Below are 27,663 nucleotides of genomic sequence, written 5' to 3'. Positions count from 1 at the left end.
TGAGGTTATCCACTTTGGTGGTAAAAACAGGAAGGCAGATTATTATCTGAACGGCAATAGATTGGGAAAAGGGGAAGTGCAACGAGACCTGGGTGTCCTTGTGCACCAGTTGCTGAAGGTAAGCATGCAGGTGCAGCGGGCGGTTAGGAAGGCAAATGGTATGTTGGCCATCATAGTGAGAGGGTTCGTGTACAGGAACAAGGATGTCTTGCTGCAGTTGTACAGGGCCTTGGTGAGACCACACCTTGAGTATTGTGTGCAGTTTTGGTCACCTTATCTGAGGAAGGATGTTCTTGCCATGGAGGGAGTGCAGCAAAGATTCACCAGACTGATACCTGGGATGGCAAGAATGACGTATGAAGAGCGATTGGGTCGATTAGGCTTATATTCGCTAGAGTTTAGAAGAATGAGAGGGGATCTCATTGAAACTTATAAAATTCTAACAGGACTAGACAGACTAGATGCAGGAAGGATGTTCCCGATGGCGGAGAGTCCAAAACCAGGGGTCACAGTCTAAAGATAAGGGGTAAGCCATTTAGGGCAGAGATGAGGAGGAATTCCTTCACCCAGAGAGTGGTGAACCTGTGGAATTCTCTACCACAGAAGGCAGTGGAGGCCAATTCATTAAATATATTCAAGAAGGAGTTAGATATATTTCTTAAGGCTAAAGGGATCAAGGGATATGGGGAGAAGGCAGGGACCGGGTACTGAGTTTGGATGATCAGCCATGATCTCATTGAATTGCAGAGCAGGCTCGAGGGGCCGAATGGCCTACTCCTGCTCCTATCTTCTATGTTTCTAATATTACTCTCTTCTGTCAGTCAACTTCTTATCCGTGTTGTCACATTCCGTTTAATACCATGCCTTTATTTCATCTATAAGCCTAGTGGCACCTTATCAAAAGCCCTTTAAAAATTCTCTCTCACACATCAGTTGCATTCCCTTTATCAATTCACCTTTATTTCCTCAAAGAACTCTACTAAATTTGTCAAAAACGGCTTCCTTTTTACAAATCCACCTTGGTGGTCTTTAATTAACCCATGACTTTCTGGATGAGTGTTCACTTTATCCCGTATTGTGGCCTCCACTAACAATGCTCAACTGACTGGTCCTGGTTTATTCCTTTATGAATAGAGCTGTGGCACTGGCAACTCTCCATAAGTATATAGCTGTAAGTACATTAAAAGTCTTGCATATAGGATACAGGTCCTGTAAGTGTCATACTTGTTTCCCGACACACACTTCCAAATCGCCATGAGCAACGCCGCGGAAGATCCTATTTCTCTCTCTAACTCTGTTCCGACTGCTTTATAACTCAAAACATCCGACAAACGTGACGAGAATCACTTTACCCTGAAACTGGCTGCTGCTGTTTAACCAGGATGAGTGACGCTGCCCGGCCGCCGGTCCCCAGGGCGGCCCGCACCGGGCCCCTGCCTCCCCTCCGTTCCAGACGTGCTGTTGTTGCTGATGCCACGCCGCAGGCGGCGGCGAGAAAACCGGAGGCCGCAACAGCCCGGCCGGAGGGTTGAAAACGGGCGGTGGGTAACAGCCGAACTGGTTCATTCCGCCAACCCACCCTCCCGGTTGAAGTTGCCGTTGCGACAACCGTTCACCATGTGGCAGCGCTTCCTTCACTCGTCACTCCTCGTGCTCCTTCACAGTCCGAGGTCCTCCGAGCACCAGAGGCGCTACATTGGGAGGACCAAGAGAGTGAAGCAGGAGGGCTCATCTTGCAACCAACGGTCGAAGGGAAACAAGCCCCCCTCCGCGCACTGTTCGAGTGAAGTACACCGATCTGTAAACTGAATTGCGGCTTTCGTTATCACGATCGATTTGTTAACATTTTAAAAAATTCAACAACGTTGTGATTTTGTTTTTGTTGAACTGTAAATGTCTCTGGCAGTTGGTCGCGACGACACGTCATCGGCGCGCGGCGGGTGAGGGACTCGGGCTGCAGTCCGTCATGTCTGAGGAGGCGCCCCTCATCGGCCCCGCGCTGCCTCCCGGCTACAGGACGGCGCGGGGCCAACATTCCCAATCCCAGTCCGACCGTCGGCGGCATTCGAAAGCGGCGTTCGATGAAACAGGTGCGTGCGTTCGATTTGGAACGGCTGGTGGCGCAGCGTTCTGATCGCGAGCCCGCTGGATACGGGCCCTCACCCCCCCTTGGCACCCGTCTCCCCCGCACCCCTCTCACCCCCCCTTGGCACCCCTCTCACCCCCCCCCTTTGGCACCCCTCTCACCCCCCCCCTTGGCACCCCTCTCACCCCCCCCCTTTGGCACCCCTCTCACTCCCCCCCCCTTTGGCACCCCTCTCACCCCCCCCCTTTGGCACCCCTCTCACCCCCCCCTTGGCACCTCTGTCACCACCCCTTGGCACCCCTCTCACCCCCCCCCCCTTTGGCACCCCTCTCACCCCCCCCCCCTTTGGCACCCCTCTCAATTCAATTCAATTCAAATCGCTTTATTGGCATGATAAGTTACATCTTATGTTGCCAAAGCATCAAAATACATTTATGGTTTAGCACATAAACGCAGTTCTATTCATACAGTGTATAAACAGGTATATCCCTGAGTGTATAAATATACATTCGCATTGTTTATATATATTCTTTTCTTAGTTTACTGGTTGTCCCTCTGTTCATGGCAAGCTGTAACATAGTGTGCCGCCAGTGTTATACAGCTTCTCTCCTCTCCCAGTAGGAATGGGAGTTTTTGGTTGTCATTCAGATTTCTGAAATCAGGGCATATTTGTGAGAATTTTTGGTAGAAATTCTCCCTGATGCCCTGATATTTTCCGCAGGCTGTGAGGAAGTGCATCTCTGTCTCCACTACTCCCTGACTGCAGTGAGAGCATATCCTGTCCCCCCCCCCGGCACCCCTCTCACCCCCCCCCCCCTTGGCACCCCTCTCACCCCCCCCCCCCCCTTGGCACCCCTCTCAAATTCAAATTCAAAATCGCTTTATTGGCATGACAAGGTACATCTTATGTTGCCAAAGCATCAAAAAACATTCATGGTTGAGCACATAAATATAGATCTATCCATACAGTGTATAAACAGATATATCCCTGAGTGTATAAATATACATTCATATAATTTGTATATACTCTTATATTTAGTGGTTGTCCCTCTGTTTATGGCAAGCTGTAACATAGTGTGCCGCTAATGTTACACAATTTCTTTCTTCCCCTAGTAGGTATGGGAGTTTTTGGTCGTCATTCAAATTTCTGAATTCCGGGCATATTTTTGTGAATTTTGGGTAGAATTTATGCCCTGATATTTTCTACAAGCTGTGAGGAAGTGCATCTCTGTCTCCACCACTCCCTGACTGCAGTGAGAGCATATCCTGTCCTCTCTTGGTAGCCGGGTCTGCCTGTGTCTACCTTTTTCGATCGCCAGGCTATGTTCACTAAGTCTGTACATTGTCAAGGTTTTTCTCAGTTTGCTATCCTTTACCATGGTCAGGTAATCAGCCATGTTGTATTGTCTGTTTAGGGCCAAGTAGCAATTGAGTTTGCTTTGGGTTTTTGTTGTTTCTGCCCAATATGACATATTTTTCCTTTTGCTTAGCGACGATTGTGTTGGGTCGAATTCTTTGTTATGCTGTCACTGTCCTGGGGCTGGTTATTGTTAGTAGTGTTAGTAGTTACTTCACTGAGTCCCAGGACTAGTTGACTGAGGGTATTCTTCTTTATGGTCCTCTCTTGGCATTTCAGGGCTTCGTAATGATAGCAGTGGGGGTTGCTCATTTTTAGGTGTTTCCAAGATTTGGTGGCTCTTTCTTGGATAGTGATTATTAATGGATATTGGCCTAGTTCTGCCCTGCATGCATTGTTTACGGTTTTCCTTTGAGTCCTGAGGATACTTTTACAGAATTCTGCATGTAGGATCTCAATTGGGTGTTTGTCCCATTTTGAGAATTCTTCTTGTGTTAGCGGTTCCCACACCCCTCTGCCATAGAGTGCAATTGGTTCAATTACTGATTTAAAAATTTTGAGCCAAATGCTAATTGGGATTTCTATTTGGATTGATTTTTTAATGGCATAGAAAGCCCTTCTTGCTTTCTCTTTCAGTTCATTCACAGCCAGATGAAAATTTCCCGTAGAACTGATTTTTAAGCCCAAGTGTGTGTGGTTAGTGGTTTGTTCAATTTTGGTTGTTCCTAGTGTGAAATTTATTTTGGGTCCCCCCCTTGGCACCCCTCTCACCCCCCCCCCCGCCCTTGGCACCCCTCTCACCCCCCCTTGGCACCCCTCTCACCCCCCCTTGGCACCCCTCTCACCCCCCTTGGCACCCCTCTCACCCCCCTTGGCACCCCTCTCACCCCCCCTTGGCACCCCTCTCACCCCCCTTGGCACCCCTCTCACCCCCCCCCCCTTGGCACCCCTCTCACCCCCCCCCCTTGGCACCCCTCTCACCCCCCCCCCTTGGCACCCCTCTCACCCCCCCCTTGGCACCCCTCTAACCCCCACCCCCCCTTGGCACCCTTCTCACCCCCCCTTGGCACCCTTCTCACCCCCCCCCTTGGCACCCCTCTCACCCCCCCCCCTTGGCACCCCTCTCACCCCCCCCCCTTGGCACCCCTCTCACCCCCCCCCTTGGCACCCCTCTCACCCCCCCCTTGGCACCCCTCACCCCCCCTTGGCACCCCTCTCACCCCCCCCGCACCCCTCTCACCCCCCCCCCCCCCTTGGCACCCCTCTCACCCCCCCCTTGCACCCCTCTCACCCCCCCCTTGGCACCCCTCTCACCCCCCCTTGGCACCCTTCTCACCCCCCCCCCCCCTTGGCACCCTTCTCAAAACCCCCCCCCCCCTTGGCAGCCTTCTCACCCCCCCCCCCCCTTGGCACCCCTCTCACCCCCCCCCTTGGCACCCCTCTCACACCCCCCCCTTGGCACCCCTCTCACCCCCCCCCCCCCTTGGCACCCCTCTCACCACCCCTTGGCACCCTTCTCACCCCCCCCCTTGGTACCCCTCTCACCCCCCCCCCCCCTTGGCACCCCTCTCACCCCCCCGGCACCCCTCTCACCCCCCCCTCCTTGGCACCCCTCTCACCCCCCCTTGGCACCCCTCTCACCCCCCCCCTTGGCACCCCTCTCAACCCCCCTTGGCACCCTCTCAACCCCCCTTGGCACCCCTCTCACACCCCCTTGGCACCCCCCTCACCCCCCCCCCCTTGGCACCCCTCTCACCCCCCCCGGCACCCCCTCTCACCCCCCTCTCCCCCCCCCCCCCCCCTTGGCACCCTCTCATCCCCCCCTTGGCACCCCTCTCATCCCCCCCCTTGGCACCCCTCTCATCCCCCCCTTGGCACCCCTCTCACCCCCCTTGGCACCCTTCTCACCCCCCCCTTGGCACCCTTCTCACCCCCCCTTGGCACCCTTCTCACCCCCCCTTGGCACCCTTCTCACCCCCCCCCCCCCTTGGCAGCCTTCTCACCCCCCCCCCCCTTGGCAGCCTTCTCACCCCCCGCCCCCTTGGCACCCCTCTCACCCCCCTTGGCACCCCTCTCACCCCCCCTTGGCACCCCTCTCACCCCCCCTTGGCACCCCTCTCACCCCCCCTTGGCACCCTTCTCACCCCCCCCTTGGCACCCCTCTCACCCCCCCCTTGGCACCCCTCTCACCCCCTCCCCCCCTTGGCACCCCTCTCACCCCCCCTTGGCACCCCTCTCAACCCCTTTGGCACCCCTCTCACCCCCCCTTGGCACCCCTCTCACCACCCCTTGGCACCCCCCTCACCCCCCCCCCCCCCCGGCACCTCTCTCACCCCCCCCTTGGCACCCCTCTCACCCCCCCCTTGGCACCCCTCTCACCCCCCCCCCCCGGCACCCCTCTCACCCCCCCCCCTTGGCACCCCTCTCACCCCCCCCTTGGCACCCCTCTCATCCCCCCCTTGGCACCCCTCCTCATCCCCCCCCCTTGGCACCCTCTCATCCCCCCCCTTGGCACCCCTCTCAACCCCCCCTTAGCACCCTTCTCACCCCCCTTGGCACCCTTCTCACCCCCCCCCCCCCTTGGCACCCCTCTCACCCCCCCCCCCCCCCCTTGGCACCCCTCTACCCCCCCCCCCCCCCTTGGCACCCTTCTCACCCCCCCCCCTTGGCACCCCTCTCACCCCCCCCCCCCCCTTGGCACCCCTCTCACCCCCCCCTTGGCACCCTTCCTCACCCCCCCCCTTGGCACCCCCTCTCACCCCCCCTTGGCACCCCTCTCACCCCCCCTTGGCACCCCTCTCACCCCCCCCCTTGGCACCCCCCTCACCCCCCCCCCCCCCCCCCCGGCACCTCTCTCACCCCCCCCTTGGCACCCCTCTCACCCCCCCCCCCCTTGGCACCCCTCTCACCCACCCCCCCCCCGGCACCCCCCTCCCATCCCCCCCTTGGCACCCCTCTCATCCCCCCCTTGGCACCCTTCTCACCCCCCCCCCCCTTGGCACCCCTCTCACCCCCCCCCCCCCCTTGGCACCCCTCTCACCTCCCCTTGGCACCCCTCTCACCCCCCCCCCCCCTTGGCACCCAGCTCACCCCCCCACCCCTTGGCACCCTTCTCAACCCCCCCCCCCTTGGCACCCCCTCACCCCCCCTTGGCACCCCTCTCACCGCCCCTTGGCACCCCTCAAACCCCCCCCCCCCCCCTTGGCACCCTTCTCACCCCCCCCCCCCCCCTTGGCACCCCTCTCCCCCCCCCTTGGCACCCCTCTCACCCCCCCTTGGCACCCCTCTCACCCCCCCTGCACCCCTCTCACCCCCCCCCTTGGCACCCCTCTCACCCCCCTTGGCACCCCTCTCACCCCCCCTTGGCACCCCTCTCACCCCCCTTGGCACCCCTCTCATCCCCCCCCTTGGCACCCCGCCCCTCCTTGACACCCCTCTTCTCTCCCCCCACCTCCCCTCCCCCTTGGCACCCCTTCTTCCCACAACTTGGATTTATAAAGCGCCTTTAAAGTAGGGAAACCTCCCAAGGTGCTTCACAGCAGCAGCATTATCAAACCGAGCCACATGAGATATTCAGGCAGTGACCAAAAGCTTGGTCAAAGAGGTAGGATTTAGGGAGTGTCGTAAAGTTGGAGAGAGGGTTGGAGAGGTTTAGAGAGGGAATTCCAGAGCTTAGGGCCTAGCAGCAGAAGGCATTGCCGCCAATGGTGGCGTGATTAAAATCAGGGATGCTCAAGAGGGCAGAATTAGAGGAGTGCAAATATCTCTGGGAGGGTTGTGGGGCTGGAGGAGATTACAGAGATAGGGAGGGGCAAGGCCATGAAGGGATTTGAACACAAGGGTAAGAATTTTAAAGTTGAGGCGTTGCTTAACCGGGAGCCAGTATAGGTCAGCGAGCACAGGAGTGATGGGCGAACAGGACTTGGTGCGAGTTAGGACACGGGCAGCAGAGTTTTGGATGACCTCAAGTTTACGGAGGGTAGAACATGGGAGGCTAGCCAGGAGTGCGTTGGAATAGTCAAGTCTAGAAGTAAAAAAGGCATAGATGAGCGTTTTGACAGCAGAGAGCTAAAACGGGTAGAGTCAGGTGATGTTACGGAGAGCTATCCTTCCTATTGACTCGTACCTTCCTACCTCTTCATAAGAAATAGGAACAGGAGTAGGCCATTTGGCCCTTCGAGCCTGCTCCGCCATTCAATACGATTATGGCTGATCTTCGCTTTCCTGCACCATCCCCATATCCCTTGATTCCCTTAATATTCAAAAATTATCAATCTCTGTCTTGAATATACTTAATGACTGAACCGCCACAGCCCTCTGGGGTAGAGAATTTCAAAGATTCACCACCCTCTGAGTGAAGAAATTTCACTTCATCTCAGTCCTAAATGGCCGACCCCTTATACTGGGACTGGGACCCCTGGTTCTAGACTCCCCGGCCAGGGGAAACATCCTCCCTGCATCTACCTTTTCAAGTCCTGTAAGAATTTTGTATGTTTCAATGAGATCACCTCTCATTCTTCTAAACTCCAGAGATTATAGGCTAGTCTACTCAGTCTCTCCTCATAGGACAATCCCCCCATCCCAGAAATTCATTGCACTCCCTCTATGGCAAGTATATCCTTCCTTGGGTAAGGAGACCAAAAGGGTACACAATACTCCAGGTGTGGTCTCACCAGGGCCCTATATAATTGCAGTAAGACATCTTTACTCATATACTCAAATTCTCTTGTAATAAAGGCCAACATACCATTTGCTTTCTGTACCTGCATGTTAACTTTCAGTGATTCGTGTACAAGGACACCTAGATCCCTCTGAACACCAACATTTCCCAATCTCTCACCATTTAAAAAATACTCTGCTTTTCAATTTTTTCTACCAAAGTGGATGACTTCACAGTTCACCACATTATATTCCATTTGCCATGTTCTTGCCCACTCACTTAGCCTGTCTATATCCCCTTGAAGCCTCCTTGCATCCTCCTCACAACTTATATTCCCACCAAGCTTTGTATCATCAACAAAAATGGATATATTACATTTGGTCCCCTCACCCAAATCATTGATGTAGATTGTGAATAGCTGAGGCCCAAGCACTGATCCTTGCGGTACCCCACTAGTTACAGCCTGCCAACCCGAAAATGATCCGTTTATTCCTACTCTCTGTTTTCTGTCCGTTAACCAAACCTCAGTCCGTGCTAGTATATTACCCCCAATCCCACGAGCCCTAATTTTGTTTAATAACCTCTTGTGTGGCACCTTATCGAAGGCCTTCTGAAAATCCAAATACACCACATCCACTGGCTCCCCCTTATCTATTCTGCTAGTTACAACCTCAGTAAAACTCCAACAGATTGGTCCAACTCGATTTCCCTTTCATAAATCCGTGTTGACTCTGCCCAATCCTATTATTATTTTCTAATTGCCCTGTTACCACGTCCTTAATAATAGATTCTAGCATTTTCCCTACTACTGATGTCAGGCTAACTGGTCTGTAGTTCCCCGTTTTCTCTCTCCCTCCTTTCTTAAATAGGGGGTTACATTTGCTACCTTACAATCTGCAGGAACCGTTCCAGAATATGGAATTTTGGAAAATGACAACCAATGCATCCACTATCTCTATAGCCACCTCTTTCAAAACCCTAAGATGTAGGCCATCCGGTCCAGGGGATTTATCAGCTTTCAGTTTCATTAATTTCTCCAGTACTATTTTTTTTACTAATACTAATTTCTTTCAGTTCCTCATTCTCGCTAGACCCACTATTGGTTCTCCGCTATTTCCAGGAAGTTTTTGCGTCTTCCGTGAAGACAGACACAAAGTATTTGTTTAATTTCTCTGCCATTTCCTTATTCCGCATTATAATTTCTCCTGTCTCAGCCTGTAAGGGACCCACATTTACTTTTGCAAATCTTTTCCTTATTACTTACCTATAGAAGCTTTTACAGTCTGTTTTTATGTCTCTTGCTAGTTTACTCTCATTCTATTTTCCGTTTCTTTATCAATTTCTTGGTCCTCCTTTGCTGAATTCTAAAATCCTCTCAATCATCAGGCTTACTATTCTTTTTGGCAACATTATAAGCCTCTTCCTTTGATCTAATACTACTTTAACTTCTCTTGTCAGCCACAGTTGGACCACTTTTGCTGTGGGTTTTTTTGTGCCTTAAAGGAATGTATTTTGTTGTATATTTGTCGATCCAGACTTGCTGCTGTTTTACTTTGAGAAAGTGAAAGTGTAATGGGAACGGGGGGGGGGGGTGGAGATGACACTTGCAGCTAGTGTGTGCTGTACACAAGATTTTGACCTATTAAGAAGTACTTAACTATCAATCACATAGAATGATACAGCACAGAAGGAGGCCATTCGGCCCATCATGCCTGTGCCATCTCTTTGAAAGCGCTATCCAATTAGTCCCACTCATCTGCAAATTTTTCCTTTTTCAACTATATATCCAATTACCTTTCGATAGTTATTTAATCTGCTTCCACCACAATTTTACGCAGTGCATTCCAGATCAGGGGTTCTCAAGCGGCCCCCTAGGGGTCTGCAAGAAGGTTTCAAGGGGTCCACCAAAAATACCCTGTACTGTACCTGCACATTGCCACTTTCACAGCCCAAACAGCAATTTGTCCTCCACTTCCGGCGCCGCCGCTGGTAAAATCCAACTGTTCTCCTGATTTTTTTTTGCCTCCTTTAGGCCACCATCTCCTCGGCCTGGCTGCGCATGCGTAGTGGTAAATGCAGCAGCAGTAGCGCCGCTGTTGTTTGTCCGCTTTCACGGCCAGTACGCACCGTGCAGTAACATGTTAGCGGCGACTGAGCCAGACAGCAGCCCTTGATGGAGCAGGTGAGGAAGGCCTCAGCAGGGCTTGAGCGAAACGGTTCGGCGCTATGCATAAGTTCGGGACGGGAGGATGCCGTGCTCCTCGGTGCCCGGTATCCAGCGCTTTGTTCCACAGGCAATTGGATCATGCTCACGCCAGGGAACGAGTGATGCGAAAGGATTCGGGGCAATGGTGGGTGTCAGGTTTATCATTAAGGAGTGAAGAGGATTGCACCCCTTTCTCAATACATGAAGTGGTGTTTAATCATCAGTGGCATCCACAGTAAGGCACGTGTTTAAACCAACATAAGTGACTCACTCCTAATGCATGAGATTCACAGGTCTCTTAGTTTCATCATTTAACAGTGTCAGCTGTGGCTCAATTGGTAGCACCCTCGCCTCTGAGCCAGAAGGTTTTGAGTTCAAGTCCCACTCCAAAAATCTAGGCTGACACTCCAGGGCAGTACTGAGGGAGTGCTGCATTGTCGGAGGTACCGTCTTTTGGATGAGATGTTAAACCGAGGCCCCGTCTGCCCTCTCAGGTGGACATAAAAGATCCCATAGCATTATTTTGAAGAAGAGCAGGGGTGTTCTCCCAGTGTCCTGGCCAATATTTATCTCTCAACCAACATCACTAAACAGATTATCTGGTCATTATCACATATCTGTTTGTGGGAACTTGCTTTGCACAAATTGCCTGTCACGTTTCCTACATTACAACAGTGACCACACTCCAAAAAGTACTTCATTGGCTGTAAAGCACTTTGGGACGTCCGGTGGTGGTGGTAAGGTGCTGTATATATGCAAGTCTTTCTTTCCAGAATGTAGATGTTGCTTTTTCGATTTCCATCTGTAAAGTTCCTGTGGAGGGGAGGGATTATTGTGCTTTTAAGATCTCACATACAAGCTGGTATATACAAGCAAGCAAAATACTAACTGCGGATGCTGGAAATCTGAAATTAAAAACAGAAAATGTAGGAAAACACTCAGCAAGTGGAGAGAGAAACGGAGTTAACGTTTCAGGTCAATGACCAGTTCTGATGAAAAGTCATTGACCTGAAACATTAACTCTGTTTCTCTCTCCACAGATGCTGCCTGACCTGCTGAGTATTTCCTGCATTGGAATTTAGAATTGTTGCTCAACACCAGCAACAAGTTTCACATTGAGTAAGTAAAACAATAATAATAAATATATGTTTAATTGTATATCTACATTTTATACAGAAAAAAATACGTGTGTTGTGTTACAGGGGGTCCGTGGAATTTTTAATACTGGAGGGAAGTGCCTCAGAAGCAAAAAGGTTGAGAACTCCTGCTCTGGGTCAGGGCAACTCGCTGCGTAAAAAAATTCACTCCTCTTAGTCCATCCATCCAACAAGATCCTACAAACCCCCCACCCCACCAATTGTAGTATCAAATTGTCCCTTAAATCATTCCAGGGTTTTTGTCTCCACTACTCTATCTGGGAGTTCATCCCTCAAATGTATCCCCTTTACCTGTGCTAATATTTTGTTATTACACATATAGGCCAGACTGGGTAAGGACGGCAAATTTCCTTCCCTAATGGACATTAATGAACTAGTTAGGTTTTTACGACAATCTGACAGCTTTATGGTGCCAGCTTTTTATATCCAGAATTTAAAAAAACTGAATTCAAATTCTGAAGCTGCCATAGAAACATAGAAGATAGGAGCAGGAGTAGGCCATTCGGCCCCTCGAGCCTGTTCCGCCATTTAATGAGATCATGGCTGATCATCCAAAATCAGTACCCTGTCCCTGCCTTCTCCCCATATCCCTTGATCCCTTTAGCCTTAAGAAATATATCTAACTCCTTCTTGAATATATTTAATGAATGAATTCGCCTCAACTGTCTTCTGTGGTAGAGAATTCCACAGGTTCACCACTCTGGGTGAAGAAATTCCTCCTCATCTCTGTCCTAAATGGCTTACCCCTTATCCTTAGACTGTGACCCCTGGTTCTGGACTCCCCCGCCATCGAGAACATCCTTCCTGCATCTAGTCTGTCTAGTCCTGTTAGAATTTTATAAGTTTCAATGAGATCCCCTCTCATTCTTCTCAACTCTAGCGAATACAAGCTCAATCGACCCAATCTCTCTCCATACGTCATTCCTGCCATCCCAGGTATCAGTCTGGTGAATCTTCGCTGCACTCCCTCCATGGCAAGAACATCCTTCCTCAGAATAGGCGACCAAAACTGCACACAATACTCAAGGTGTGGTCTCACCAAGGCCCTGTACAACTGCAGCAAGACATCCTTGCTCCTGTACTCGATTCCCCTCGCTATGAAGGCCAACATACCATTTGCCTTCTTAACCGCCTGCTGCACCTGCATGCTTACCTTCATCGACTGGTGCACAATGACACCCAGGTCTCGTTGCACTTCCCCTTCTCCCAATCTATTGCCGTTCAGATAATAATCAGTCTTCCTGTTTTTGCCACCAAAGTGGATAACCTCGCATTTATCCACATTGGGCAGATGCATGGCAGATGCAGTATAATCACCCAACCTGTCCAAACCATACTGGAGTTTCTCTGCATCCTCCTCACAGCACACACGCCCACCCAGCTTTGTGTCATCTGCAAACTTGGAGATATTACATCTAGTCCCCTCGTCTAGATCATTAATATATATTGTGAATAGCTGGGGTCCTAGGACCCATCCCTGTGGTACCCCACTAGTCACTGCCTGCCACTCGGAAAAAGACCCGTTTATGCCATGCAGAGATTTGAACTCGCGTTCTCTGGATTATTAACCATGAACAACAACAACAACTTTTATTTATATAGCGCCTTTAACGTAGTAAAACATCCCAAGGCGCTTCACAGGAGTGTTAAAAGACAAAAAGAAATTGACACTGAGCCACATAAGGAGAAATTAGGCCAGGTGATCAAAAGCTTGGTCGAAGAGGTAGGTTTTAAGGAGCGACTTAAAGGAGGAAAGAGAGGTAGCGAGGCGGAGTGGTTTAGGCGGAGAATTCCAGAGCTTAGGGCCGAGGCAACAGAAGGCACGGCCACCAATGGTGGAGCGATTATAATCAGGGATCCTCAAGAGGGCAGAATTAGAGGAGCGCAGATATCTTGGGGGGCGGGTTTGTGGGGCTGAAGGAGATTACAGAGATATGGAGGGGCGAGGCCATGGAGAGATTTGAAAACAAGGATGAGAATTTTGAAAGTGGGGCGTTGCTTAACCAGGAGCCAATGTAGGTCAGCGAGCACAGGGGAGATGGGCGAACGGGACTTGGTGCGAGTTAGGACACGGGCAGCCGAGTTTTGGATCACCTCAAGTTTACGTAGGGTAGAATGTGGGAGGCCAGCCAGGAGTGCATTGGAATAGTCAAGTCTAGAGGTAACAAAGGCATGGATGAGGGTTTCAGCAGCGAATGAGCTGAGGCAAGGGCAGAGACGGGTGATGTTACTGTGGTAGAAATAGGCGGTCTTAGTTATGCTGCGGATATGTGGTCGGAAGCTCATTTTAAGGTCGAATATGGCACCAAGGTTGCAAACCGTGTGGTTCAGCCTCAGACAGATGTTAGGGAGAGGGATGGAGTCAGTGGCTAGGGAACGGAGTTTGTGGCGGGGACTGAAAACAATGGCTTCGGTCTTCCCAATATTTAATTGGAGAAAATTTCAGCTCATCCAGAACTGGATGTCGGACAAGCAGTCTGACAATTTAGAGACCGTGGAGGGGTCGAGAGAAGTGGTAGTGAGGTAGAGCTGGGTGTCATCAGCGTACATGTGGAAACTGAGGCTGTGTTTTTGAATGATGCCGCCAAGGGGCAATATGTAGATGAGAAATAGGAGGGGGCCAAGGATAGATCCTTGAGGGACATCATAGGTAACGATGCGGGAGCGGGAAGAGAAGCCGTTGTAGGTGATTCTCTGGCTACGATTAGATAGATAAAAATGGATCCAGGCGAGTGCACTCCCACTCAGCTGAACGACATAACCATTACACTATCATACCCTATTAACCGCCAGTAAATGAAACTTGGATAATGAAAACCCTCCAGCCCATTTTTATTTCATCCTACCAGCCCTCTTCTCTCCGGTTACACCCCTTGAAAAGGCAGGTGGGTTACACACCCGAGTGCCGGTGCAGGGATCGAACCTACAACTTTCAGAGGCAAGAGCACTACCGATTGCAGAGCAGACACCGTCAGTTCCAACACACATTGTGTCTTGCAAACCATAATGACAAGCAATGATTTTATATTGGAGACTGCTAGAAGTTCTTGTGTCCCTGTAGCAATGGCATTGGCTTTAGCTTGGAAACTGGCAAGAATCAGGCTCTGCTGCTAGTGTGGCACATCCAGATTGTTAACCACTTGATGATCGGCGGGCTGGGTTATGGGGAAAAGCTGGGTGCTGCAGCCTTGGAAGTGGGTGACTGCGAGGAGACCTGATAGTCTTAAGAGGATTAAGGTAGTCAATGGTTTAGAAAAGGTACAACCAAAACACTGCTTCAAAGGAAGACTGTCACTGTTCAAACTGGCAATGGCCAATTTTAGACTGACCTCAGGAAGTTCTTCACAGAATGAGTGATCAGCCTGTCGTACAGACGTCTGGGAAGGGCAGTAGGGGCAAAAACTGGATTTATTTCAGAAACAGTTGGATGCTGTAACTGGACTAGTTGGGGAATTGTCTTTTTTTCCCCATATGAATGAACCAGGAGGGCAAAATGGCCTTCTGTAGAAGGGTTTCGACCCGAAACGTTGACTCTATTTCTCTCTCCACGGATGTTGCCTAGCCTGCTGAGTTTTTCCAGCATTTTCTGTTGTTATTTCGGATTTCCAGCATCCGCAGTATTTAGCTATCGAGTTCTCCTGGTGTCCTGGCCAACATTCCTCTCAACCAACACCGCCAAAAACATTATCTGGTCATTCATCTAATTGCTGCTTGTGGGACCTTGCTGTGCGCAAATTGGCGCCCGCTTTTCCCTACAACAGTGACTGTACTTAAAACCAACTAATTGGCTGTGAAGGTCTTTGGGACATCCTGAGGTCGTAATATAAATGCGACATCCCTCCCTTCTCTCCCTGTCCCGATCACCATTTGCTGTGCCTGTACCTACTGACAGAAACAGAGAAGTGGTGGTGTGGTGTGTAGCTGCAGCTCACAGTGCCTCAGTGTGGGACAATGACTGGCCTGTGCCTGTCACTCCTACATGCTAAGTACACTGTGTCAACTACACTGTGGGCAAAGTAGAGTGAAGACTTGGCTGTTTCCACAAACAGAGGATCAAACACCCAGTGAGCTCCTTGACCAGGGAGCAGGACTGTTGTTTGAAATGATGAGTCTGAGAGACCGAGAGGTAGGGTGGGAGAAGGGTGAAGAGAGAAGTTTCAACTTAAGGTCATCAATCAACATCCGCACTGGTCACTGAAGACTATACTTTATAACTGTTTTATCCCTGAATGTGAGGAATTCTTTGTTACAACATTATATAACAGTTGCAGGACCAGCACTGCCGCCAGGATTCCGGTCGAGCAAGAGCTCAGAAAGTTCGAGCGATGATGAAGCAAGTGTCCAGTGCACCGATGAGGCTAAGCAAAGCTCACCCCTGGAGTTGAGGAAATCTGACCAAGCAGCTATGGAGAAGAGTAATGGCAAGGCGAGAGCCAGGTAAGCAGGTGCTGGTCGGTCACAAGACCTGAACATGTAGGGGAAGTGTGGGTGTGCATGCTTGTTCATAACTAACTACATTAAGCTTGTGGTGATGTCCCGGTGTGTACAGTACTGATTGTGCGGTGATGTCCCGGTGTGTACAGTACTGATTGTGTGGTGATGTCCCGGTGTGTACAGTACTGATTGTGTGGTGATGTCCCGGTGTACAGTACTGATTGTGTGGTGATGTCCCGGTGTGTACTGTACTGATTGTGTGGTGATGTCCCAGTGTACAGTACTGATTGTGTGGTGATGTCCCGGTGTGTACAGTACTGATTGTGTGGTGATGTCCCGGTGTACAGTACTGATTGTGTGGTGATGTCCCGGTGTGTACAGTACTGATTGTGTGGTGATGTCCCGGTGTGTACAGTACTGATTGTGTGGTGATGTCCCGGTGTGTACAGTACTGATTGTGTGGTGATGTCCCGGTGTGTACAGTACTGATTGTGTGGTGATGTCCCGGTGTGTACAGTACTGATTGTGCGGTGATGAAGTTGTCTCTTTTCCCAAGCAGCAAGCAGTGTTCTACACCCCGGAATGAAGATGAGGATGATGGATTTTTTGGTCCCGCTCTTCCCCCTGGATTTCCAAAAAGAGAGCAATCGCCTGAACGGTAAAGGGAATTTCATTAAAGGAGGAATTATTTTACTCTGTCCCTCAGATCCAGTTCAAAATCATTCATATGCTGCCATCTTTCTGCCACTAGAGGTCCCCAATGTCAAGTCTTGGATTTCTATCAACTTCTGCTGACAGAAGCAAATCACCATCGATTCCCATCTTGGGGGATGGAGGGGGGAATATTTTATGGCCATTTGAGACTCTGGTGGAACATTCTGAGAAATAGCCTGGCTAGATGACAGAAGCCTGCCATGGCTTAAAAGTAGCCCATTCCCACTCAGGCTCATAGAGTTGTATCTCCATTTAAAAGAAAGAAAGTGTTGGGTTTCTATAGGGCCTTTCATGACTTTGGGACGTCCCAAAGCACGTTACGGTCAATGAAGTACTTTTTGAAGTACTGGCAATCATTTTGCACACAGCAAGGTCCCACAAACAGCAAAGAGATAATGACCAGATAATCTGCTTTTAGATGTTGGTTGGGTGATAAATATTGGGCAGGACATGGAGAAGAACTCCTCTGCTCTTTTTGAAATAATGTCATGAGATTTTTTACATCCACCGGAGAGGGCAGACGGGGCCTCGGTTTAACGTCTCATCCGAAAGATGGCGCCTTTGACAGTACTGCACTGGGAGCATCAGCCTAGATTATGTGCTCAAATCTCTCAAGTGGGACTGGAACCCACAACGTACTGACTCCGAGGCGAGAGTGCTGCCACTGAGCCACAGCTGACAAGGCTGCAGAATGTCCCTTTTCCCCCGAGTGTATTCATGGCCCGACTGTTTTTACCCATGCAACTGTTTCTCCAGTCCCTATTTGGTGCTGTAACGTTTCCCGGCGGGTTTCTCTTCTCTCCTGTTGCTTTGCACTTTCCCAAGCAGCACCAACTGGAGGTCTCCTCTGCTTTGGGAAGGAAGAATTTGCTTGGCAACAGGGGCTTAAATTTACTGAAGAATGGTGCGGTAGCCTGGTGGATTATGCTGCACAATACTCTAGGGGAAGGTGACAAACACATGGCAGATCACCCAGGCTCTCTCAACACATCTTAGCTGGTCACAGACTGGCACTGCCAGAGACCAGGGTCCATGTCTGCCCTGTTGGCTGGATGTTAGAGGATTGGATTTTATTTGGAGTAGTGAGGGTGGGTGGGGGAGAGAAAATGATCTAAAATAGGACAAGAAAAATCCTTTAAGGCTTCGGCATTCGCAACACAGTGACCAGCTCGTTCTTAGAAAAGCTGGGTGCAGCATGAGGTAGAGAAATGTGGCTACGTTTGTAAGCTTTGAATGATCGTTCATTTCCGTGGGGGTGGGGGGTTACCAATTCTATGCCCTGCCCCTGGAATCTTAACGCTTTTTTTTCCTCCCATTTCCTTCATAGTGGTTTACATTCCTGTATGAGAGCTGGCAAACCTGGGGGGGCAAACGAGTTGGGCCATTAGTTGCGGGTTGCGGCCTCACCGCTAGATCTGCAGGCCTGGTATGGAAGGGTTGAGGCCCGTAGCCTTGTATTGCCAGAGACTGATCCTGAAAGGAGACACACAGACCCAGTTCTGAAAATTCACTTGTGGCACTTTTTTCCTTTAGGCCTTTTATAGGTCCTGCACTACCACCTGGTTTCAGTAGATCAGAAAAAGAGATCGAACCAGCTGCACTCTCAAGTTTAAGTACGTTGGTAAGCAAGATCTAAGAAACTTTTCCCCCCATCAGTATTTTTAATGTTGTAACATGCAGTGCAGCCGATCTGATATCTTATCATTTGCCATCTACTGAATTGCAGGAATCCCCTTTCTAGCACTTTGCTACGTTACTGCTTTACGTACTTTGCTACGTTACTGCTTTACACACTTTGCTGCGACTGTCTGAGCAGTATAGAACCCAGATCACTCTTGTTCTTCCTTAAACTTCCTTTTAATAGAACCTAGTTTCTTCCAAAGACGCTTTACAGCAGGTTGGTGATGAGGGGAGAGAGACAGCGAGGGGAGTTACTGTTTCCTCCGATTCTTTCCCATCCTGCAGAGTGGTGATTGTTCTCATACGGAGGGAAAACCTGAGTTTCTGTGGGGCTGATCCCATGCTAGTTATGGAGCAGTGTCAGCAGAGGCTTGGGATGGGGGCTGAGATGCAACGGGTGTATGAGACCTAATTGGAGAAAATTATGAAACCCAAGTAGGCAAGTGAGGATGTAAATTAAGACCCAATTCCTGTATTCTCTTTCATTTCCTATTGAGCCCTCCTGGGTATGGTCGAGCGAACACCTTCTGGTACTGTGCCAGAAGGGCCATTCCTAATATGTGAGCGATAATTGTAGGCTGGCTATTTGACCACCTGAGGCATCACCGCTGTGCCCGATCCCCCTCCTCGCCTGCTGTCCGTGTACATGGTCTTTCCAGCGTGGATCGGTTGATGGTGATCAGTCTGTGATTGCTACGAAAAGGTCCCATTGTAAGGCCTGGTTGATGCTGAGGTTAGAGACAGCAGAGAGCGGTGCAATGCTGCAGTTTTGGGATTGTGTGGTGTAAATCGTAGCACAGCAGCTGCCCTAAAGTGTAGCGAGAAGTATGAGCGAAATGCCAGCTTTGTGCTATGGGCTCATGTTGGTCAGGACTTTAGCTGGCACTGTCATAGCTCATTTTACTTGGAATCAGTATTAAGATTTACATGGCATCTTGCCATGCCTTGTGAGGTCTGCTTTCATCAAGAAAATTTTGCATGTACCTCGGTTCCAATACGCACACCTGGAGTTTGGGTGTTTACATGTGATAAATTGCAGAGTACCCAACGCACCACATACACTTGTTTATATGCATTTCACTGATCCAGTTTCTTGTTATACATATCCAGCCTGACATCTTAACCACATTGCAACTGCACAGCAAAAATACAAAGGAAATAAAAACAGAAAATGCTGGAAAACACTCAGCAGGTCCAGCAGCATCTGTCGATGGCCTGAAACGTTAACTTTGTTTCTCTCTCCACCGATGCAGCCTGACTTGTTGAGTGTTTTCCAGCATTTTCTGTTTTTGTTTCAGATTTCCAGCGTCCACTGTATTTTGCGTTTGTTTTAAAAAATAAAAAGGAATTGTTTAAAACCATTAAAATTTCAAAATCTTGTTGTCATTCAACACAAGTAATAAAAGAACCTGCATTTATTTAGCGCCTTTCACTTCCTCGTGTTGTCTCAAAGTGCTTCACAGCCAATTAATTACTTTTGAATAGTAGTCACTGTTGTAATGTAGAAAATGCAGCAGCCAATTTTCTCACAGTAAGCTCCCACAAACAGCAATGAGATAAATGACCAGAAAATCTGTTTTAGGGTGTTGTTAGAGGGATCACTGTTGACCAGGACGCAGGGGAGAACTCCCCTGCTCTGCTTCAAATGGTGCCCTGGGATCTTTCACGTCCACCTGAGAGAGCAGACGGGGCCTCGAAAGACAGCAGCTCCAACAGTGCAGCACTCCCTCAGTACTGCACTGGAGTGTCAGTGATTGATAGATTATATGCCTGAGTCTCTGGAATAGGGTTTGAAGCAGCAACCTCCTGACTCGGAGACGAGAATGCTACCCACTGAGCCACGGCTGACCATCCAGTCTCTGCTTAATGCCAATTGGAATGTAACATTGATGGTTCAGAACTGTACCAAGATTCGAATGGTTTCCAGTCTCTGTCACAAACGATATATAAATCTTTAATAATTGTGAAACAGTGGATAAAAAAATCTTTCAGCAGTACCAGTACTTCTGAGGGCAGAGTACCAGCTGTTTAACAATAAGAACAAGCTCTTCAAAGCACCCCCCCCCCCAATTCCCCGCTGCTTCATGTCAACAGAAGCAATGGATGCAACATCTTAGCTTTGTGTCACCCAACTCCTTTGTGTTTGACAGCCCATGGAGGAAAACAGTGACGAGGAGACCCTGATTGGCCCGATGCCCTCGACAGGCGTGGCTGAAAGCAGCATGGCAGCGGATATTGAGCGCCGGGCGAACAGAATGAAGGAAAAGCTGGTCTCTGGGGTAAGAGAACAGCTACTTCCTACAGTTACTGCGTGGGCCGCAGATTCTTGTAAAGTTGCGGCACGTTGTATGCTCTGTATTGACAAATATCTCTCCTCCAGCCTCCTCCCTTCCCCAGGATCAATGGAATTCTGCTGCTGCAGAGCCAGACTTGAGTACCCTGTAGAATCATATTTAAAAACCTGACCCTGTACAATGTGCTTCGATTGGAGAATTTAACAGCTGGTTTGAAGCTAATCTTTCAGCATTTCCTCGTTGCAGAAAAATTCTCTCATTTAGTTCTGTCCGATTTTGGTACAAGGCTTTGCATTTCTGTCTTCAGGAGAGATCATTTGTTTTAACCAACATTTAACATTTTCTCCCTTGTTTTCCCGATGTCTTTATCTGTCAGGGTGATGCCCAGAAACAGACCAGAGAGTGTTGGATGACTGAGCTTCCACCGGTGTTACAAAACATAGGCCTGGGCGCGAGAACGTTTAAGAGGCGTGCGAACGGAGGGTCATCCGACCGGTCCATATGGACAGATACTCCGGCTGACAAGGAAAAGAAAGCTCAGGTAGGTCTAGAGTATTTCTGATTGCTGTCTTGCTCCTGTTACAATCGAATGGCTCCCAAGGTGGCGTTCGCAGTGAGTTGAGAGGATTCCTGCTTTCACAACAACACAGTGTGACAAGAAAAGGATTGCAGGAATTAAGTATGATGCTTGCAGGAAGTGGGCGCAGACCTAATATTTTGTATGGACTTATTTTCCATTTCAGAAAATGGTCATTCTCGAACCCATTAGGAAGACCTTGCTGTTAATTTTGTGCCGACGAGACTCTTTTGGGTGTCTTTTGTTGTAATCAACTGTATATAAACCTGGATGGTAGCAATCTGTTCCATAGTGGGGCGGTGGGGTAGTTTTGGGGGGGCTTCAGGCATTGATTTGCTTGTTTGTTCTGATTGAAATTACACTTCCTTTCGAAGTGTAAAACTGAGTACAACCAAAGTAGCAAACATCAGGAAATTTGAAAGTGTTCAGATAAAGCAGATTCAGTAGTAAATTTCAAAAGGGAAAAAATTTGCAGGGCTATGGGGGCAAAGAGCAGGGGAGTGGGACTAGCTGGATAGCTCTACCAAAGAGCTGGTACAGGCACGATGGGCTGAGAGTGGAAGGGAGAGTGTCTGCGAACTGGGGAGAGTGTCTGAACTGGGGAGAGTGGAGGGGGGAGTGCGAACTGGGGAGAGTGGACGGGAGAGTGTCTGCGAACTGGGGAGAGTGGAGGGGAGAGTGTAATTGCACCTGGTGTAGGCTAATTCTATAATTTTTTGACCACTGTGTCGGCCAATGAGTTGGAGGCAGGGCAGGACTTACAGCAAATCATCTATTTATTCAGCAAACAGAGTCTCTGTGAAGTACAGCAAGCAGAACTTATGACCAAAAGTACAACAAAGTCTCCTGATAAAAGCAGGATTATTTCTCCAGCACAATGCAGTGAGTGGAGGATAGTTAATTATGTGCATAAAATCAATCCCAGTCACTTACAGTCCGGGTGTGATTGACGGGGGAATTACCCAATCATCTCCATTCTGGCCGGGATTTGCAACCACGCTTGACTGTGTTCAGCTATTCGTCGTGACCTTTTTTAGGCTGCTCGTGTCATTTCTTCTGAGGAATTTCTGCCTGGGTACTTCTCGTCACCTGTATTTGCTTTCCTCCCTCAGGAAATGTTAGAAGCCAAAGACTCCCCTGCAAAGGAACCTGAGCGGCCCAGTCTCTCTGAAAGAGATAAACGGATGGCCAAGGAGGTGGCATCGTACAATGTGAGCAGTTTTATATCCAAAAACAATGCAAAATGAACTTATCCGTTGAAAGTTGTAACGGCCTTTTTTTAACTGTGACTCCCACTTAAAACCAGTGCAGCCCTACACAGAACTACTTCCTGTGTCTCTAAAGAAGCTCAATGGTAAGTTCTATTTGTTTTATATTCAAGGGACATCCATTCTGAAGAGGAAGTGTTTCAGGTGGATTTCAGTTTCAGGAACGTGCAGTTTGTGCATCCACTTCACTGGCCTGCACTCTTAACCTTGGAATTGCAGGAACCCAGGGTGAAAGGAGAATCGATTGATGAATTACGCTGTGAAGAATACTCTTAAAGAGTTGACTTCATTGGTTGCTATTGGTACACGCTCGGGGGGTGGAGAGGCAGAATAATTTTTTCAACGTGCAGTCTTTCCCTCCTGCAAGTTATCTTATCTTCCCGGTACCATTCCCAGCCATGTTATATGGGAATGGTACCAGGAAGATAATGAAGCCATGTTTAGGGTTGGGCAATAAATGTTGGCCTTGTCAGCGATGCCCATACCCCGTGCACAAATTTTAAAAAAATTTCTGGGAGTGACTCCCTCAGAATAGTACTTTCATTTTCAGTGAGGCAGCACATTGTAAATCTAGCGCTCAGCTGTTTGGTGGCCATCAGTGTGAATTCATAGCCTGTGATGGCTGAAGCACTGTCAGTACTAGATGGGTTGGTGTGCTGCAGCACCTTAGTTGTCTTTACCTGGGTCCCAGTGACTGGAATACCTAGGATGAGAAAAGGGGCTCAGTTCGTGATAAAAATGACGACAAACTTTTTCTTCTTGTTCCAAGGAGTCCAAACGATCGGAGTCCCTTCTCGATATGCACAGCAAGAAGTTGAAGAGAAAAGCGGAAGATGAGAAGGACCGACCCCAGGAGCGACGGGCGTTTGACCGCGAACAGGATCTCCAGGTTCATCGGTTTGACGAGGCCCAGAAGAAAGCCTTGATCAAGAAGTCTAAGGAGCTGAACACCAGATTTTCACATGGAAAAAGCAACATGTTTCTGTAAAAAAAAAATTAACTGGCAAATTGCAGATTTAGAGCAACTGCAGTCAGTCTATAGTTTTAACTCTGCTGTAATATTTCTGTATTGTAAGGTACAATGGTTCAAGCCGATGTGTTGTATGAGTGGCAAGTCTCTTGTTATAAAATATTCTTTGTTTAATAATTTTGATTAAACTAAATAAAGTGAACTGGTTTTATCTATGTTTGTTAGCAGGCTTTTCTTTGCCATATTTGTTCTGTGATGAATATTTTAAGACTGGATACAAAGCTCCTGTGGGCAGTTGAAAGGTGGAGCATTGCCCTAGCCTAGCAACCCCATCCCACTGATGTGCAAAGCGAATGCAAGTACAGTTATACGAGGCATTTCTCACAGGAACATAAGAAACAGGAGTAGGCCATTCAGCCCCCTGTGCCTGTACTGCCATTCAATTAGATCGTAGCTTATCTGCACCTCAACTACATTTACCCGCCTTTGATCCACATCCTTTGCTATCCTTGCCTTCCAAAAATCTATCCATCTCGGTCTTGAAAGCTCTAATTGTTCCAGCATCTACAGCCTTTTGGGGAGAAAGTACTGGTTTCTCAGTGCTCGAATACACCTGCTGTGGGCTCTGCTGTACCAAGGCAGCTGGACCAATCCCATAGCATTCAGAACAGTTTGTCGATCCAAGAGAACGGGAAATCGTAACTCTGCAAAGCATTGGTGCAGTGAATGAAACCAGGTTAATGAAGGCCTGTCCACCTGGGTTTCTCTAATGCCTATGTTTAGGGTGAATCCCACCCAGCCTTTGGAGGTACCATAACATCTTCTGGGCTGCAGCTGTACCAGTGCCTTCCCTCCTGATGAAAAGCAGGACTTCTGAAGCTTGGACTCTTGTTGCGGAGCCTCCCTTGGAGGCTGGCCAGTGAGAAGTCCTGACAATACCGTGAAGGAGGAGATGGTGAACAAAGCAGCTACCATTGCTGCCACCAATTGGAAAGCTGAGCAACTCGATTGTGGCAACTGGGTTTTCTGTATTCTGGTCACTAAAGTTTCCGTGGTGAAACCCCCCCTCATGGTACAGCGAATAAATACACTCTGTTGTGTGGAACTGAGCCTTGGGTCTGCTAAATTAGCTAATGGAGCAGCATTTTGTTTATGCTGTAAGTGGCATAAACAAAGGAAAAATGAGTTCCCACCCCTAATCGCTAGTCATTGACATCCTTCCCTCACCACCCCCTGCCCTGCTGTTGAGTGTGCACGAGTCATGTGATGATGGGCATCACCAGAGAGAAATCCTATGATTGAATAGCTACCAACACACTGTCTCGGCCCACACGAGAATGCCCACTTAGAAAGGTATTGAGGCTGTGACTATCCTAGCAATAGCCAGTCCCTGCAGAAAGGATAGGGTGGGGAGAAAAAGAGTAGGGTAGCCAACATTGGCGCCTCATTAAGCAATGCCTCGATTTCAAAATTCTCATCCTTGTTTTCAAATCCCTCCATGGCCTCGCCCCTCCCTATGTCTGTAATCATCTCCAGCCCCACAAAAACTTGTATTTATATAGCGCCTTTAACGTAGTACAACATCCCGAGGAGATTCACAGGAGTATTAAAAGACAAAAAGTTTAACACCGAGCCACATAAGGAGAAATGAGGTCAGGTGATCAAAAGCTTGGTCAAAGAGGTAGGTTTTATGGAGCATCTTAAAAGGAGGAAAGAGGTAGCGAGGCGGAGAGGTTTAGGCAGGGAATTCCAGAACTTAGGGCCTAGGCAACAGAAGCCACGGCCACCAATGGTTGAGCGATTATAAGAACATAAGAAATAGGAGCAGGAGTAGGCCAATCGGCCCCTCGAGCCTGCTCCGCCATTCAATAAGATCATGGCTGATCTGATCCTAACCGCCAATCTACTATCACAGAACCATCTCCTGAATCTAACAGAATTAGACACACGAAATAGGAGCAGGATCAGGCTACATGGCCCCGGGCACGTTCTGCTACCCACAGGGCCATGACCGATCCGAACCTAGACTCATGTCCAAATTCCTGCCCGCTCCCCGTAACCCTTAATTCCCTTTACTTCTAGGAAACTGTCTATTTCTGTTTTAAATTTATGTAATGATGATGTAGCTTCTACAGCTTTTTGGGGCAGCATATTCCATGGACCTACCACCCTCTGAGTGAAGTAGTTCCTCCTCATCTCAGTTTCGAAAGAGCAGCCCCTTATTCTAAGACTATGCCCCCTAGTTCTAGTTTCACCCATCATCGGGAGCATCCACCCGATCCAACCCCTTTGCAATCTTATATGTTTCAATAAGATCGCCTCTCATTCTTCTGAACTCCAATGAGTAGAGTCCCAATCTACTCAACCTCTCCTCATATGTCCATCCCCTCATCCCCGGGATTAACCAAGTGAACCTTCTTTGTACTGACTCGAGAGCAAGTATGTCTTCTTAAATATGGACACCAAAACTGTATGCAGTATTCCAGGTGCGGTCTCACCAATACCTTGTACAACTGAAGCAATACCTCCCTATTTTTATATTCTATCCCCCTAGCAATGAAAGCCAACATTCCATTGGCCTTCTTAATCACTTGCTGCACCTGCATACTAACCTTTTGAGTTTCGTGCACCAGGACCCCCAGATCCCTTTGTACTTCAGTACTTTCCAGTTTCTTGCCATTAAGATAATAACTTGCTCTACGATTTTTCCTGCCAAAGTGCATAACCTCACACTTTCCAGTATTGTATTCCATCTGCCAAATCTCTGCCCACTTACTTAGCCTGTCTATGTCCCCTTGCAGGTTTTTAATGTCCTCCTCACTCACTACTTTCCCTCCCATCTTAGTATCATCTGCAAACTTTGATATGTTACACTCGGTCCCCTCCTCCAAATCGTTAATATAGATTGTAAAGAGTTGGGGACCCAGCACTGACCCCTGCGGAACACCGCCAGTTACTGATTGCCAGTCTGAGAATGAACCATTTATCCCAACTCTCTGCCTTCTGTTAGATAGCCAATCCTCTATCCATGCCAGAATATTACCCCCAATCCCGTGATTTTTTATCTTAAGCAATAATCTTTTGTGTGGCACCTTGTCAAATGCCTTTTGGAAGTCTAAATACACTACATCCACTGGTTCCCCTTTATCCACCCTATATGTTACTTCCTCAAAGAACTCCAGCAAATTTGTCAAACATGACTTCCCCTTCATAAAACCATGCTGACTTTGCCTATTAAATTATGTTTATCCAAATGTCCTGTTACTGTCTCCTTAATAATGGACTCCAAAATTTTACCTACCACAGATGTTAGGCTAACCGGTCTATAGTTTCCAGCCTTCTGTCTACTGCCCTTTTTAAATAAGGGTGTTACATTAGCAGTTTTCCAGTCTGCCGGGACCTTTGCTGAGTCCAGGGAGTTTTGGAAAATGATTACCAATGCATCCACAATCCCTACCGCCACTTCCCTCAAGACCCTAGGGTGTAAGCCATCAGGTCCAGGTGATTTATCTGCCTTGAGTCCCATTATTTTACCGAGTACCACTTCCTTAGTGATTTTGATCGTGTTTAGCTCCTCCCCCCCTATAGCTCCCTGTTTGTCCAGTGTTGGGATATTCTTAGTGTCCTCTACTGTAAAGACTGATACAAAATATTCATTCAGTGTTTTTGCCATCTCCATATTTCCCACCATTAATTTCCCGGTCTCATCCTCTAAGGGACCAACATTTACTTTAGCCACCCTTTTTCTTTTTATATAACTATAAAAACTCTTACTATCTGTTTTTATATTTTTTGCTAATTTACTTTCATAATCTATCTTCCCTTTCTTAATCTTTTTGTTATTTTTTGCTGCCTTTTAAAGTTTTCCCAATCCTCCAACCTCCCACTAGATTTGGCTACCTTATATGCCCTTGTTTTTAGTCGAATACTATCCTTAATTTCTTTACTTAGCCACGGATGGCTGTCTTTTCTTTTACACCCTTTTCTTCTCAGTGGAATATATATTTTTTGGAAGTTGTAAAATAACTCCTTAAATGTACACCACTGATCATGTATCGTCTTACTCTTTAATCTATTTTCCCAATCCACTCTACTCAATTCTGCTCTCATACCTTCATAGTCTCCTTTATTCAAGCTTAGCACGCTTGTTTGAGACGCAACCTTCTCACCCTCTAATTGAATGTGGAATTCAACCATGTTATGGTCACTCATTCCAAGGGGATCCTTTACTAGGACATTTTTAATTAATCCTGTCTCGTT

At 48.6% G+C, this 27,663-nt stretch overlaps 2 protein-coding genes across 4 annotated transcripts in view; one reads left to right on the top strand and one right to left on the bottom strand.

Moving 5' to 3' along the window:
* nufip1 (nuclear FMR1 interacting protein 1) overlaps positions 1–1,665 on the bottom strand; it is a 47,992-nt gene extending 46,327 nt beyond the window's left edge. For both annotated transcript variants that reach the window (XM_086006500.1, XM_086006501.1), the window contains exon 1: positions 1,353–1,665. In XM_086006500.1, coding sequence (XP_085862626.1) covers positions 1,353–1,566 — 214 coding nt within the window. In that variant the 5' untranslated portion in view covers positions 1,567–1,665. The remainder of the gene's footprint in view (positions 1–1,352) is intronic.
* A 119-nt stretch (positions 1,666–1,784) lies between these two features.
* Positions 1,785–23,615, top strand: gpalpp1 (GPALPP motifs containing 1). Of its 2 annotated transcripts, none has more exons than XM_086006503.1 (8): positions 1,785–2,090; positions 15,732–15,903; positions 16,457–16,558; positions 18,148–18,235; positions 20,445–20,573; positions 20,965–21,129; positions 22,278–22,376; positions 23,203–23,615. In XM_086006503.1, exons 1-8 carry the CDS (start codon positions 1,967–1,969, stop codon positions 23,419–23,421), a joined length of 1,098 nt encoding a protein of 365 aa, XP_085862629.1. In that variant the 5' UTR covers positions 1,785–1,966; the 3' UTR covers positions 23,422–23,615. The 2 variants fall into 2 exon arrangements, with proteins under 2 accessions (XP_085862629.1, XP_085862630.1); XM_086006504.1 differs by having other exon boundaries at positions 1,788–2,090; positions 16,460–16,558.
* The last annotated feature ends 4,048 nt before the right edge of the window (positions 23,616–27,663 follow it).

The sequence above is a fragment of the Somniosus microcephalus genome, chromosome 14 (assembly GCF_052327205.1).
Source record: "Somniosus microcephalus isolate GS21.2 chromosome 14, FLI_Smic_1.0, whole genome shotgun sequence".
Classification (NCBI taxonomy): domain Eukaryota; kingdom Metazoa; phylum Chordata; class Chondrichthyes; order Squaliformes; family Somniosidae; genus Somniosus; species Somniosus microcephalus.
This window is presented reverse-complemented; position numbering and strand designations above follow the sequence as displayed.

Bases quoted from the DNA above. Each gene is read 5' to 3' on its own strand.
- gpalpp1 (XM_086006503.1), top strand. From the start codon at position 1,967: ATGTCTGAGGAGGCGCCCCTCATCGGCCCCGCGCTGCCTCCCGGCTAC. The intron at 18,236-20,444 runs GTAAGCAAGATC...TGTGTTTGACAG, and splicing joins TCTCAAGTTTAAGTACGTTG to CCCATGGAGGAAAACAGTGA. The intron at 20,574-20,964 runs GTAAGAGAACAG...TTTATCTGTCAG, and splicing joins AGGAAAAGCTGGTCTCTGGG to GGTGATGCCCAGAAACAGAC.